Below are 16,378 nucleotides of genomic sequence, written 5' to 3' on the forward strand. Positions count from 1 at the left end.
ATAGGTACGGCTAGACAGAATTTGCGGACAATTTTTGCTATTTCTGCAGACAATTTAGTAAATATTTATTATATGAAGTAAAAAATAATACATTTTTAACTTTTATTTAATGTTTACAATGCAAATCCAATTAGATCCACTTATCTGGTAAACAAAGCAAGTCTCTCGTATAATATCTCTACTAAAAAAGCATAGTAAATACATAGACTCAATGACGGGCTAAAAATCTGCGGAAATCTGTGGATTTCTGCACGCACAGATTCCGTGTGGGCCTATGTCACAGAAACACGTCCTTACAGCAGATTTAAGCACATTCAGAAAGAGCAAATAATTTGGGAGGAAATATTCTGAAAAACTTTCTTCATTCAATAAAATAAACTGTGTTCCCATCAAATAGAAGTGCTACAGTCAATAATATAACAACATATGAACCATAAAGATTTTTTATGACAACCAACATTAGAAATTACTTACTTAAATTCATAAACAATAGGCAACTTATTACATTTTGACGTCACTACAACCAATTAAACTGATATATCCATGAAGTCTTGTAATTTCAATAAGCTGATCTTTGAGATGCATGTAAACAAGCTTAATGTGTCACTCCATTGGGCTTGAGCGGTTTATGCTCATGCTGGTCTGTTTGGACAACCTGTGCCACGTCGCATCAGATTAACACACACAACAAATGTCCTTTAATCATTATTAATTAGAAACTGGCAAAGCAATCATGTGGTTGGCCCAGCTGCCCTCGGGTTAACGAGAGAGCTGTCCACATCTCTGGGGTGGGATGAAATATTAGGCTATAATTATTGGGTCAGGTATAGAAATGGAGCTGGGTTGGTGTATTTGAGCTTGCGTGTGTCCACACTACAGTTCCCCAGTGGGAGGCTGACACAAAAGAAGCTATAAGAGCACAGTTTAATTGTGTTTAATTGCCTCACCCAGAGCCTGGTATAATTCAGTCATCTTTGGATGGTCCCAGCAGGTTGTCTGGGCCTGGTGGCTATAAAGAAAGAGGAGAAAAAAAAGAGACCAAAGTAAAAGCAGAGTAGCAGAGCCAAAAATAGGAAAATACACAGAGGAGAACACGCGCAGGAGAACAGTTCACCCAAAAAATGAAAATTCTGCTATTATTTACTCGTGCTTTCATTATTTATTACCCTCATGCTGCTCCCAAAATGACTCCGTTTCTTCGATGCAACACAAATGCAAATTTTAATCATTACGGAATGAAAGTGTTCCCCTCCGCTGTGGCTTTCAAATCTCATTTTCATCTCTCTATATTCAAATTTAGCAAGTGCTTATGGTATACACAGGAACCACTTTTTACCTTTTGGGGGAGAAACGCATTGTTTTGTACACACAAACATTGTAAAAATGCTAAAGCAAGACGCCCTATTGTAAAACAATCACATTCACAGTATTTGCAAATAAATCCTGCATAATTCACTGTGAAAAACAGCCCATTTATATTCCCAGAAGTCTTTTCATGACATCATATTTGACTATATTATATTATTTGGTCCAACTGTATATTAGGTGGCCTTAACTACTACACTGTAAAACCCAGAGAGTTAAGGTAACTCAAACCATTTGAGAAAACCGATTACAACAAACCATTTCAGTTCAAAAACTAATCCAAATGAGTACTGGTGAACTTAATCCATTTGAGTAAACGAAGCAATTTGAGCACAGTAAAACCCAATGAGTTGAGGCAACTCAAACCGTTTGAGGAAACTGATTGCTACCAACCTTTTGAGTTAAGAAACTAATCTATATGAGTCCAGTGAACTTGCTCCATTTAAGTTGACGTAATGAGGTATTTAATTAACTCATTACCTTCAACACTGAGTTCAAAACTCTTTTCAAATAAGTAGAATTAACTTTCAGCAAATTTTAAGTTAACTACACTCATTTCATTTGATAATGTTGACTGTTGGGTTTTACAGTGTATGTACTTACAATGAAATTAATCTTTTGTTACAATGGACATATTGTTTAAATATACATTTTTACACAGTACTTATGATTGATTAAATACCTGCATGTAATTACATCTGTATTTGCATTCGTAATTACACTGTTGTCCATCCCTTACACCTTAACCCACCATTAAATCTACCCATACCCCCAAACCTGTCCCTAACCAGACTCATATCCCACATTAAGAGCCAGAAGTGTTCTGCAATATATTATGAACACGTTGTATTTATTTTTTAATGCAAGTACATACAAGTTAATGCCACCTAATATAAAGTGGGACCCATTATTTTTCATTTTAAATTTTCGCGATCCATAATGTAAATTAGTTTGCTATGTGTTATTTAGTCTGTTCATTTGTGTGACTGTATGTACAAATCTACCATACACACATAAATAAAGGTAAGAGAGCTGTCACTGGGCCACACTTTTGTACTTAAAGCAGGGGTGCCCAACTTTTTCTTATGAAGTGTCAAAAACTAAACTTCATTGAGGCTAGTGGGCCGAAGGTAAATATAATTGCCATGGGTAACTATAAAACCAACTACAAAACATAGTTTTATATTAACTGATACAGTATATTTGTTTACATTTCATAATTAACTTATAATCTCATTTATAACAGAATGGAGTTACAGTAGTTTTTGCATTGATTTGCTGTCTGATGTCTTCTTCATAGTCTTCTATCCATCAAATGACAGTATTTACATTTTAAAAACCCAGATTCATTTACAAAATTTAATTTAAGTTTGCTTTTTTGTAGCTCAGCAATAAAACCAAACAAACAAAAAAGGTTATGTCAAATTAGAAATGACGATCTCTGTTAGGGGCATTCTTCCCAACTGTCTCCATTATTCTCACACTCTTCTCAGATGGGACGGTTGGCCAAATCAAAGGTTACAATGGGACAACTTTGGCCCTACTTAGGCATCTCTGACCTAAAAGGTCCATACCTGTATCTCAATTGAACATATTATAGTATGTAAAAATTTAAAGTGTACCTCTTGAAATGTGTAGATCGTAACATACACATTTATTTCTGAGAGCATTCATTTCTGAATCTGCATTTCAAGTCTGGACATACTACTGCAGTAAAGACACAGTTGTATTTTAGTATATTAATTTGTGTCTAATGATTTAACACATGAAGAACTAAGTGATAAGATAGAACCTCCATTGTAAGCATAACTAGAGACTGTTTCTCTTGGGTTTTTACTTACAGCTGTTACTTCTGTATAATTCCTGTCCATTAGCAAGAAATGTATGCTCACCAGGGTCAGAAATTAACAGGACTTGATGGCAAACCTGGCACCAAAGCAAACAAAAATATTCTAAATATTCAAGATAAGCATCCCAAAATTCCCTTGGGTTGATAAAACTAAATCTATAACAATTGTCACGATTATAGTGAACCTATAGTGAAATGAAAAGCACCAATTCGATAGATAAATTGAGTTCTGTGCATGTCGCATCAGATTTATTTCAGACCTGAAGATTAATACAATAATAAACAAAAAATAAACTAATAAAAAGCTACTGTGTGTTTTATGGTCAGGCCACTTCTGGTCAAACATCACTTATGAAGTGGCTTGTTATTACGCCCCATTCACACAGGGCGTCAGTGTCAACGCTTCCCATTCACTTTGAAAGGGTGACGTGAAGTGTTGCCAAAATGAATTGTTGGTCTGTCAGTGCTGCTTCAGCGGCGTTGCATGCTGCAGAAGTTGGGGATTTCTTAACTCTTTAATCGCCAATGGAAGTGTCAGCCAATTAGATCGCTCTATGCAAATACCCCAGATCAGACTGTAGCATAACTGCCAACATTTGACTCTGAATGCAGGAGGCAGGGGGGTTCAATTCCAGGGGTTTTCCAGGAGACGGAACAAAACGGGAGATGGGTCTAAAATACGAGAGACTCCCGGGAAAAACGAGAGCGTTGGCAGGTATGGACAGTAGCCGATTGTGGTCCAATTTCATTGGCTGACACTGCTAGGAACTTCAGACACGCCAAGTGTTGACACTGAAGCCCTGTGTGAATCAACAGTTACAGTTTTCTGTATATTTAAAGATATTTTCTAATAGATTATTATAAAAAACAGTATCACTTTAAAGTAATATTCTACACTCACCGGCCACTTTATTAGGTACACTTTGCTAGTACTGGGTTGGACCCCCTTTTGCCTTCAGAACTGCCTTAATCCTTAGTGGCATAGATTTAACAAGGTACTGGAAATATTCCTCAGAGTTTTTTCCATATTGACACGATAGCATCACAGTTTCTGCAGATCTCCCGTTCCACCACATGCCAAAGGTGCTCTATTGGATTGAGGTCTGGTGCCTGTGGAGGTCATTTGAGTACAGTGAACTCATTGTCATGTTCAGGAAACCAATCTAAGATGATTTGCGCTTTTTGACAGGTGTACCTAATAAAGTGGCCGGTGAGTGTATTATGCAGGCTAATACACCATCCTGTATCACCTTAAATATTCCTGTTATACAGTGGAAGGGCATTCATAAAAATATTAAATATTGCATATGACTTGACTTCAAACCTGCCCAACATGCATGTAGGATATGAGCGTCTCCATGTAGCCTAACTGTACAAGTGTGCTGCATGCTGCTATAAGCACCTGTCCCTGTGACTGTCTGCACTCTACAACAGCAGCAGCCATGAAATAAAGATATCAGGATGAATAAATCATAGGAACAAATAAATAAGTGAGGGGCCCTGAAGAGGGAAGTTTGCCAGCTGCTCATTCACCCATCATTACCTTCACTTGTGTTTACATTGACTGGCCGGCGACGCAAGCACCTGTTGCATAATTTTTCACCCCGAGGCTTGTTTACTATTTGTGTCCATTCTCACCATAATTTTAAAAGCATGAAAAGTGTAGTGTGTGTTCTTGTCATGCCATTAGCCAGTTAGCATAGTTAACTTGTTTCTTGTTTGCTTCATTTATAGGTTGCACTGGCAATTTTCATAAAAAATGTTAAGTTTGAAGTTTAAAGACAAACTTATTTTTTGAATAATTAGTAACTTATTTTAGTCATTTAGTTGTGTTTAAATAATTTGTATTATTTTTGTTTGTGTCTATTTAGTTTTAATATTCACTCAACGGCCACTTTATTAGGTACATCTGTCCAACTGCTTGTTAACGCAAATCTCTAATCAGCCAATCTCATGGCAGCAACTCAATGCATTTAGGCATGTAGATATGGTCAAGATGATCTGCTGCAATTCAAACAGAGCATCAGAATTGGGAAGAAAGGGGATTTAAATGACTTTGAACGTGGCATGGTTGTTGGTGCCAAACAGGCTGTTCTGATTATTTCAGAAACTGCTGATCTACTGGGATTTTCACGCACAACCATCTCTAGGGTTTATAGAGAATGGTCCAAAAAAGAGAAAATATCCAGTGAGCTGTAGTGCTGTGGGGGCAAATGCCTTGTTAATGTCAGAGGAGAATGGCCAGACTGGTTCGAGCTGATAGAAAGGCAACAGTAACTCAAATAACCACTCATTACAACCGAGGTCAGCAGTAGAGCATCTCTACAAGCACAAGACGTTGAACCTTGAAGCAGATGGGCTACAGCAGGAGAAGAGCTCACCGGGTGCCACTCCTGTCAGCTAAGAACAGGAAACTGAGGCTACAATTCGCAGAGGCTCATAAGAAATAAAATAACTGTACTGTACATTTACACCCTGGCTGTATTCATCTATGTAAACACACGAAAACAACATTAACGTTAAGCCACATTCACACAAGGTGTCAACGCTTCCCATTAACTTTGAATGATTGACGTAAGGCGTTGCCGAACTGCATTGTGGATTCGTCGTCGCCGCTTCAGTGTCGTTGCTCGCTGCAGAAGTTGGGACTTTCTCAACTTTTCAAGCACCAATGGAAGCATCAGCCAATCAGATCGCTGTATGTAAATACACCAGGTCTGACAGTGGCCTATTGCTGACTAATTTCATTGGCTGACACTGCTATGACGATTGCACTTCAGACACGACCTCTGTCAAGCGTTGACGCTGAAGCCCCATGTGAATCGGGCGTTATACCAGACACTTTTTATTGGCCGTTGTGGCTGGTGTATTCTGGGAAATTTTCTTACCCCTTGGTTTTGAGTGTGATCCTGAATCACTCTTTCAAGGGCTATCTAGCCCTTCCCCTTAGCCCTGCGCCTTCAAGTTAAAGAGAATTGAGACACACCTACCCTTTCACGTGAACTAACTGGTAGAATTGGGATTGGGCCTAATTATCTTAACCCTTGAAAATATATTTTGAGAGGTTTGTTTTTTTGTTGCAAACAATAAATATAACAAAAAAAATAAACATAATTCAAATATTTACATGACTTACTAAAAGCACTCCAGCCATCAGTCAATTTCACCAGCCATTAACTCGGACTACACATCCCATCATACATTAATCAGCCCCTACAGCTGACACCTATCTGAAGCTATAGGACATACCTGTACACAGCTGAAGACATTAACACATGTTATATAAACTCAAGTCACATACATTATTTGTCTTTAACCCTTGAGGGGTTTATTTTTTGTGCAAACAATAAACATTACATTAAAAAGAAAAGATATTAAATGACTTACATGAATATGTTCACTTAACAGCAAAAACAAAGAAATAACTGCATCAACTAGCCTATCATTTTTTCGATGGTATCCATGAGTTCAAGATCATGACATAAAACACACCCTGTGTGCTTTCTGTATTTTACAAATAACATGTGACTTTTCACTCCTGTAAAAGTACACATGATTGTAAAAGGAATCCATTTGAAAGGGTTGTTTTATTAAGTTATCATGAAGCATAATGACAGATGATTTCAGCTTAGAATTGCATATTTTCCAACATGTCTACTGCAATTTTATGGTATTTTACAAGGTATTACTGCATCTGAACCAAATGATACAAAACACAAAGTCACAACATTTTACTTCTGAGATTGAATACAGTGTCTGACGGGTTTACAAAAATCTTTCAAAGTACGACATGCCAGAGGATACTAACCTCTGCAATCCCTACACAACACAAAACAGACTCTGTTGTCACAACTATGAACTCAAATCACAAAATGCGCATGGGTCAAAAGTGACACCTCACTTAAAATACTGTTTACTTTTATCACAGCGCACTTTTTTATCTCCTGCACTAGATAATTGAGTTGGCTTTCTATAGTACCTGATAATCTGACATGCCGTTTTAAATAGTCTTTCTCTCTGTTCTGATGCTCGCAGACTGCTAATGCTTAACGGCTGAACTTACTTGATGTAGTATGGCACTTTGTTGGGCGATATGGCACGTTCCCAAGGTATCTGCACAGAGCCTGGAGTGACAAAGGAAGAAAGAGGGCAATATCAATCAGACGGACATGTCGAGCATGAAAAGCTATTTTGAAAATCTCAAACGGCCTGGCTCAAGGTCCTTCAAGCATACGGTTTCCACACGGAGAGGCTATTAAACAACAGCACCTCAAAAGTGTTCAGGATGGCAGAAAGCTTTTCTGTGAGTGGAGAAGTACAAATCTCTTTATGTGGAACCCCTGAGGTCAAACGCTGCTGTGCAAGGATATACACAAAGCAAAAAACAGAGATCTGTATAGACAATAGGTCATTCCGGACTCTGTTTAGGAGACTTGAGCACCTGTGTCTTTCTTCTCAGCCGCTTTTACAATCTGAATTAGGTGTCAGTGCCCTTAAAAATCTCAATTTATGTAACATTACAGTTCGAGGCTCAAGTGAGGGGATGGGGCGCCACCTCGGCACATAGCTTTCACAAGTGCTTTGTGTTTATTTAGCACTCTATCCTTGCTAAACTTAAACTTGCTAAAGCACACGCTAAACTTTTATTTGCATAAGCTACTGAGCTAAAAGGCTAATTAAAGCTGCATCAGAAACGGCATACAGTAAGTGAAAAACGACTGGCATGTCGGAATTTACAACATTTATAAAAGACTAGGCAATAAGTGCCTGGATGATGTCTTAATTCCTGCGAGGCTTTGAAGCGTGCGTATGATGGCCACTTTACTATCCCATGAGTCCAAAGGAGGGAATTTGTCAGTGGTAGTGAAGTGATGCGATTGATGTAAGTCACGCGATAACGACAACATGGCAAATGCAGTATGTTCCGAATACATTCATAATATACAATATACACTCAATATGCAGTTTTGGACACTGCAGTGGTAAAAAGAGTAGTGAGTAAATAATTACTTAATAATCCTTATGTACTCCTACATATTTAAGTAGTGTTTGCTGCTGTTCTCAAGTGTTCTTGGAGTTCTCGTTTTCTTTTGTTATGTATTCTAAAAGAGTACTGTATAAATAAAACAAAAAAGTACCATTACTTATTACCGATACCAAAATAATGGTACCACTGATTAGATCAGGGCCTGGTGTGTGGACTTTAGGGGTTTTACTATGTGGTCACATGTTGATTGGTCAGTTTGAATAGGTGCGTTCGACTTCATGCAGCGCTGCACAGATCAATTGAAATCTGTCTTAAAGCGGAGCACATCGGTTAGAAACTTTGTTCAGATTGATGCAGCACGGACGGCACGTGACTGTCACATGCGGCATCAAAGTACCGCGACAGCGCTCCGAGATCAGACGACTGATTCAGCCGGCGCAGCATCTGAGAAGCGACTGCAGGACCTGCGATGACGACACTGATATTTCATGATTGGCTGGATTCACCGCATGACAACAACCACGCGTGTTTCGGGTTTATTATTGGACAAATTCCGTCTCACAAATTTCAAAACAAACAATTAACTTTTTTAATACCATCTCAACCTTGTACACATCATGCTTATTAAAAGACTTCAAATATTTTACTGCAGTATCTTTTTTTGTTAAATAATTTGTTCATAAAGGCTAGATTGTTTGCATAGGTTTATTCAACCTTTTTATACAGACTATTTACTGTATTTAGCTCCATAAATGATTGAAATTATATATTTTAGTGAATAACCTAAATATTAACTCAAATAAAAATTGACTTATTTTATCTTTCCCATGATGACAGTAAATAATATTTGACTAGATATTTTTCAAGATACTTCTATACAGCTTAAAGTGGCATTTTAAGGATTAACTAGGTTAATTAGGTTAACTAGGCAGGTTAGGGTAATTAGGCAAGTTATTGTATAACGATGGTTTGTTCTGTAGACTATCGAAAAAAATTAGCTTAAAGGGGCTAATAATTTTGACCTTAAAATGGATATAAAAAATTAAAAACTGCTTTTATTGTAGCCGAAATAAAACAGATAAGACTTTCCCCAGAATAAAAAAAAATATTATCAGACATACTGTGAACATTTCCTTGCTCTGTTAAACATCATTTGGGAAATATTTATAAAAGAAAAAAAATTCAATGGTGGGCTAATAATTCCGACTTCAGCTGTATATCTGAAAACATATTGTTTAAGGTCATTTCACATTTCAGTCATCATACAGAAGGCATCCTTTATCTTCATCAGTGACATGCAGTCTATACAGTATCTCCATCAATTTTGGATCTTTTTGGACACTTTTAATGCTTAAACGCTGTACATGTTTGTTGCATTTATAGTGTCTGAATCTTGAGGACGGTCTGTCTGATGTATTTTTCTATGTGCAATTTGAGAGTCGAAATCACTATGACATTTATTCTACTTAGCCAATCACCATAGATAAGAAAAAGTAAACATAAAAAGTAGTGATTGCAGGTTGATTAAAAAAATTAACAGATCCAGCACTAAAAATGTACACAAATTAAAGTAAAAGTACACTTTTTTTTACTACTAAGTAAAGTAAAAATCCTGACAAAAATGATGCAATTAAGGTCATTTCAGTATTTTTAATTTGTTACTTTACACCCCTGGGATGCATCTCTTCCGCTAACTAACACTAACTGAATTTTTTTTTTTTTGCATTTTGGCCATTTTTTACAATACATCACAGGACCCCAACCATCAGGGTATGACCAAGTCCATCATGTTGAACATTTTGACATTCAAGAATTGTCATTGTTGCAGTCAGCATCACTGACGTACAAAGACTTTTCAAAAATGTGAAGGAAAAATTCAGTAGGATGTTGTTATCTGATTTTTATTCACCTTAGACGATCATCTAGTTTTAGACTCTATACTGTCACTAATGGCCTTGGATGTATAACATTTCTTTATAAACTGTTGCTGTTTCAGTTGATTAACTTTAATTATGGTATGCTATTATTTTAACTATGTTTTCTTTGTATCATACTACTACATGGATTCAATATGGCCATTCTTGGATTAATTAGCAATCAATTTGAGTTGTAAGTAATGTGCACTGCCTGCTTTTTCAGTTATAGCCTTGATTCTGCATTTCCAGAGCATTTGAATATAGATCTTAATAATGAAATCTCTCATTAGTTCTTATTTAAGTTTGTGTAAATCGTCTTTAAATAAGCAAAAAAGTGCACATTTTTATATTCAGGTATGATTCTACCTAATTAAGCTGAGCAAATATTGTTCATAACTCAACAGTGTTTGATTGTAACTTTAAATTAACTGACTACAATTAGGCCTGTCACAATAATCAATATATCAACTTATCTCACAACACATGGATATGACCTCAATCATTTTTGGGGATGCAATATTTATCGCTCATACATAAAAACCAATTCTAGCAACATTTTAGCTGATTATGCAACATCTCGATCTTTATTGGAGGTGTCAGTGTCAGCATGGTTAAAAAACACTATAGTATTTATTTGAAATTACTTTAGTATATTTTCACATGGGTGTCTGACAACTGAAAACAGATCTGGAAGGAGCCTCTGTTACTCTGTTTGCACTCTTTTGTTTTGTTAAGATTTATTATAATTTATTTGTTTAGGATATGCGTTTTTACATTCTGATTGCCTTATTATTAAATTGTTAAAATGACTATAATTAAATGAAATTTTAGAATTTAATATTTAGAATAAAATATTATACACTGTAAAGATGCTTAAGTCAGAACAAAAAACAAAACAAAGACATAATCCTTATTTCCTTTTGCTTTTTCTTGTTCACTCAACTTTTGAAAACATCACCTGCACTGACCTAAAACTATTTGTCAGTAATACAAAAAAACATTTAGTTGGGCTAACAGAAGATTATTTATTAGTTTTCTGGAGAAGTGAACTACTCTACTACAAAAGTTTTAAGTTGTGCCAACATTTTTTGTCTGCAGTACTGGAAAGCTTGAAGTTGAGTGAAAAAAAAGACATAATCCTTATTTCCTAATTTTTTCACATGTGCTTAACTTTTTTCAACCTTTAGTTGACAGAACAGTAGAGAGTATAGACAGGAAAGCATTGAGAGAGAAGAGAGGAGAAGGATCGGCATAGGACCTCAAGGTGGGTATCGTACTTGGGTCATCGTGAACGCCAGAATACCATGTGTTGTACTGACCTAAAATATCAGTATGTCAGTAAGTTGAGTGAACAAAAAAACTCTTGTGGAAATTGATACTAAGCAATAATACATTATCAGAACAAACAAACATAGCTCAATTAAAAAAAAAGGAAGGCATGCTTCACATGTGAAGCGTTACAAGGCATTTTTCCCTGTTTGTCCAGCCATGTTTTGTTTTGTTTACCGTTTTTGTTGTTTTGCCTACTGTCCTCTTTCTAATTCAGTGTCTAATAAATGTTTTGTTAACATTTGTCTCAGTTTTATTTATTTTTTCATTTGAACTATAAATAACTATGTGTTCTGATAATGTACTATTTATTAATACCAATTTTCACAAGAGCTTTTTTGTTCAGTGCATCTGATGTTTTCAAAAGTTGAGTACACATCGGTGCCAATGGTGTAGTGGTTGCTGCGTCGACACATGGCACTCCGGTGTTCACGGCGACCAGAAATTAAATAAGGATTGTTTTTTTGCTCACTCAACTTCAGGCATTCCAGTTCTGCAAACAAAAAAAAAATTCTTGGCACAACTTAAGCTTTGTCACAATGTAGTTACCCTAATAGTTTCTCTTATATCAAATAATGTTAGGTCATGCAGCTGGTGTTTTTACAAATTGAGTAAACAAGAAAAAGCAAAAGGAAATAATAATTATGTTTTTTTATTGTTGTACTGTTTTTGTATTGTTGTACTCTTTTTATAGAGAGTGTACATATATTGTCATTCTGTCATTATATAATGAGTGGCATGAAATGGTCTTAAAATTACAATAATATTGTTTATCGCAATAAATTTTACTGCAATACGTCATACAACAAAAAGTAAATATCGTGACAGGCCAAAACAACTATATGCATATGAAGAGTTTATTTGCAAGACAGATAACGACCATTTTTATATTTTTCCAAAAATGTAATTGTGTAATGTAAAAACATGACTACAGAAAAGCTCCAGATTTAGTTATTTCCATGCATTCTGTTTTGTGTGGTTTTTTGCAACTGTCCTCTTCAATGCACAACATAAACACATCTAAAAAGGACTAAACATGGAGTAATCCGTCCTTGTGAATAAACGCATCAAATATTCCCCTTTAGCCTTATTTAGAAGGACATTAGTTTTGTAGTCCAGAACAACTCATTTGGGTCCAGTCTGAAACTTGATTAAATTAAAACAGACTAGACAAGTTTCAAATCTGAGCCAAAACCAAGTATAAATGCTCCCAGGTCAATGGCAAGACTAGCACAATCACAATGTGACAAACAAGTCTGACTTTGTAGACTACAACACTACTTAAAAAGTCCTTTAACGTTGAATTGATTTGTAGTGATTTACTGAGCCCCAAAAAAGTTTAGACACCTGCTAAATGAGGCTAACTCCATAGTGGAGACTGCCTTTGTCCTGCTTTGTTCCAGCACACAGATCTAATGTCAGAGTGACAGTGAGAATGAATGGAGACACAGCCCATCCTGCCCACTTAAACACAGTCCTGCCATCAGCTCCATTTCTCACTCTCTACTCAACATCACACTCCAGCACACCACTCCACAGCTTCAGATGAGATACTACACTTACTGGAGAGAAAGTGCTGCGATCCTGGCCCAAAATCTCTGTGGGCATCTTGCAGTTGTTTCAGGCGTTCTTCAATTGACCCCTGGGAGGGAAACAGACAAAGAGATGCCATCAGAATCAAGAGTGATTCATTTGACACACTAAAAAAAGTTCTCAGATCTTGTGATGTAACAGTTCATACATAAACAAAAAGAATATCAGTAACACTTTATAACTACAATATGAATCATTTATTAAACATTAGCAAATAGTTAATTAACTCTACATTAATAGACATTAGTAAGCAGTTTATAAATACATCTACAAATGCTGTATTCTTGACATAATGTGCTTAATTATTGTATTTTCATAGTTTTTAATGATTTATTTTTCATTACTAAATTAAAGGGATGTGACGAGATCTCAGGCTACGGATTTTTCTGCAATATATACACTGTAAAAAGTGATTAGTTACTTTACTTTAAACAAAAAAAGTGAGTAAACACATTGCCTTCTGTATTTATCCACATAGTTTGTTTACTTAATAATTAAAAGGCAATGAATTTACATTCTTTTTTTTTAAATAAACGAATCACTTTTTACAATGTATATTATGAATGCGATATGAATACAATTTTACCAGATATGTTAAAAAACCCTATTTTATGTTTTTCTAAGGAATCTAACAGTATTCTGGTACAGAAATGAAATAATCATACTGCAAAAATGCTTTTCTTAGAGTTTGTCTTGTTTCTACTCCAAATACCTAAAAAATTATTAAATCAAGAATCAGCAAGTTTGGCCAGAGGAAAAATGGACGTGCCCAACTGAGCCTGGTCTCTCTTGAGGTTTTCTTTCCTTCACTTTCGTCAATTGGTGAAGTTTGTTCCTCGCCGCTGTCGACACTGGCATGCTTGGTTTGGGACTTGTGGAGCTGCGCATCGATGGATTTGCTCTTCAGTGTTTGGACTTTCAGCAGTGAAAATTAACCACACTGCACTGAACTAAACTGAACCTCAACTCTGAAAACTGGACTGACACAATTTCAATTTACTAGAACTTCTATGTGAAGCTGCTTTGACATGATCCACATTGTAAAAGCGCTATAGAAATAAAGATAAAGTGAATTGAATTTTCTGGACTTGTAAAACATTTTGTTTTGTTCTCAGAATTACTACATCAATATTAAGCGAGATTTTCCTTAAAACACACAAATAATCTCCCACTGGGTTACACACAGGGTGTCCGCGGGGTCTTAAAATGTCTTAAATTTCAAAAACTAAATTTTAGGCCTTAAAAAGTCTTAAATTTGCTGAAATATTGAATTGTCGGTCTTAAATCATTTCAAATGGGTCTTAATTTTCTAATGTCCATGTAAAGCTACCCAATCAGGCCTGTATACAGTATACGGTCACCAACAATACATCTCGATAAAACTTTTAACAAAACTCTATTGACAACTCTATTTAACAATATGATTCCTCACAATAACATTTGTAAGTTCTCCATGTATTTATAGGCCATACAGTATGTGGTGAAGACACTGACCTAGAAAGACTGTTGTACATTTAGGTTATTACAGTTTTTAAAGCTTGTCAAAGAAAAGAATGTATGGTTTGCTTGTTTTGACACGTTATTTAAGTAATATTTAAGTAATTAGGATTTTCTTTTAATGGGGAAAGTAAAAATCCTTATGGTTTAGCCCTGTATAAGACTGAAATTCCATTCATAATTGTCTTAAAAAGGTCTTAAAAAGTCTTAAATTTGACTTGGTAAAACTTGCAGAAACCCTGGATACAGAATAATTGAAATGTAGATGTTTGGACCAGAAACAAGGCAATTATTTCAAGTCAGAAAATCATTTTTACAGTGCAGATGTAAAATAACCCAGCACAGTCTTCATTGTATAAATAATTAAATAGAATTAATCTTAATTACACCAACAAATGTCATCATTTCCTGAGCCTGGGTGTTTTAAACTGGTTATCACAGGCCTTAAAAACATTCATTCACTTTCTTTCGGCTTAGTCCCTTAATTTTTAGGGGTCGCCACAGCGGAACCGGAACCGCCAACTACAGTATTCCTGCAATCCAGTACTGGGAAACACCAATACACACTCATTCACACATACACTACAGCCAGTTTAGTTCACCTAATTCACCTTTAGCACACTGGACTGTGGGGGAAACCTGAGGAAACCCATGTCAACATGGGGAGTACATGCAAACTCCACACAAAAATGCCAACTGACTCAGCCAGGACTCGAACCAGTGACCTTCTTGCTGTGAGAAGCATTCACATGCAAGTAAATAATAAACTTTCACTTTATTATGGTTAATCTTTGTAGTAACTCTTCAAATCACGTCTGTGCTTTGGCTCCTGGTCAACTATAAATCAGACTCAACATTGCAGATACTGTGATGTGACTGTTGGGGATGTGCACATTACAATACTGATGCTGAGTCAGAAAAAGTGTCAGCGTCTCTTCAAAGACTTGGATTAAACAGCTTGATTCCTAAGACTTATGTCAAATGGGGCATGTAGCAGTCTGCTGCCCCCAATCAGTTTTACAAGAGTACAGGTGAGAATACAGATGAGCAGTGACTGAGATAAATGTTCAGAAAAGTCTGTGAGGAAAGTTGCAGAAGTTCGGAAAGATTAATCCACATCTGTCACTGGTGCCATCAACCAGACGTCTCTGGAAAATTGAGGACAACCTAATTCTGACTTATTTACAATGTATTCCATTCAGAAGGTGTCAGAAGTCTAAAACATACAACGACTGGCGAATCCGCTCAAGCATGAAGTCTTTTTCTCCTTGTTCTCTTCCTCTTTGTATTCCCTGTGTTTCTGTGTGGCATTTCAAGGACAGCCAGCACTGCTGCACCCTAATAGAGAGATAATATTGCTCTTTGTAAAAGCAGACATCTCTGTTAATCATAACTACTGAGTCACTAATTGTCTTGTTAGATAAACATTAGGATTGCCAATTTAACAGGTTAATTTAGTGTAATTAACAATTTAAAAATACTGTTTAAAATTTTAAAATATTTATATATTTTAAATTTCAAACAATAAATGAGTAATTTGAGAAATTAATGAGTAAAAATAAATAAATAAATAAATAAATAAAATAATATATACAGCCTCTTCACCCTTGTGTATTACCCCGCATATATAACCAGCAGAGGAATAAACTCACTACAGTTTGACAAATTTTGCAGCTGTTGGACAGCCTAATGTACTTTTGAGGTTTTTTAGGCGAGAATGTAGTTGTTTAGATTGAAACTATGCAGTCTATTTATTTATATGTATATATATATATATATATATATATGTATATGTATATATATATATATATATATATATGTATATATGTATATATATATATA

The 16,378-nt window shown here is 35.7% G+C and overlaps 1 protein-coding gene across 1 annotated transcript in view; it reads right to left on the reverse strand.

Moving 5' to 3' along the window:
- Window positions 1-16,378, reverse strand: part of drp2 (dystrophin related protein 2) — a 156,351-nt gene that overhangs the window by 64,677 nt on the left and 75,296 nt on the right. The window contains exons 6-8 of the mRNA XM_056471891.1: window positions 13,010-13,088; window positions 7,278-7,338; window positions 948-1,009 (exon numbers count right to left, since the gene is read on the reverse strand). Of these exons, the coding sequence (XP_056327866.1) occupies window positions 948-1,009; window positions 7,278-7,338; window positions 13,010-13,088 (202 nt within the window). The remainder of the gene's footprint in view (window positions 1-947; window positions 1,010-7,277; window positions 7,339-13,009; window positions 13,089-16,378) is intronic.

Source organism: Danio aesculapii, chromosome 14 (genome assembly GCF_903798145.1).
Source record: "Danio aesculapii chromosome 14, fDanAes4.1, whole genome shotgun sequence".
Lineage (NCBI taxonomy): Eukaryota > Metazoa > Chordata > Actinopteri > Cypriniformes > Danionidae > Danio > Danio aesculapii.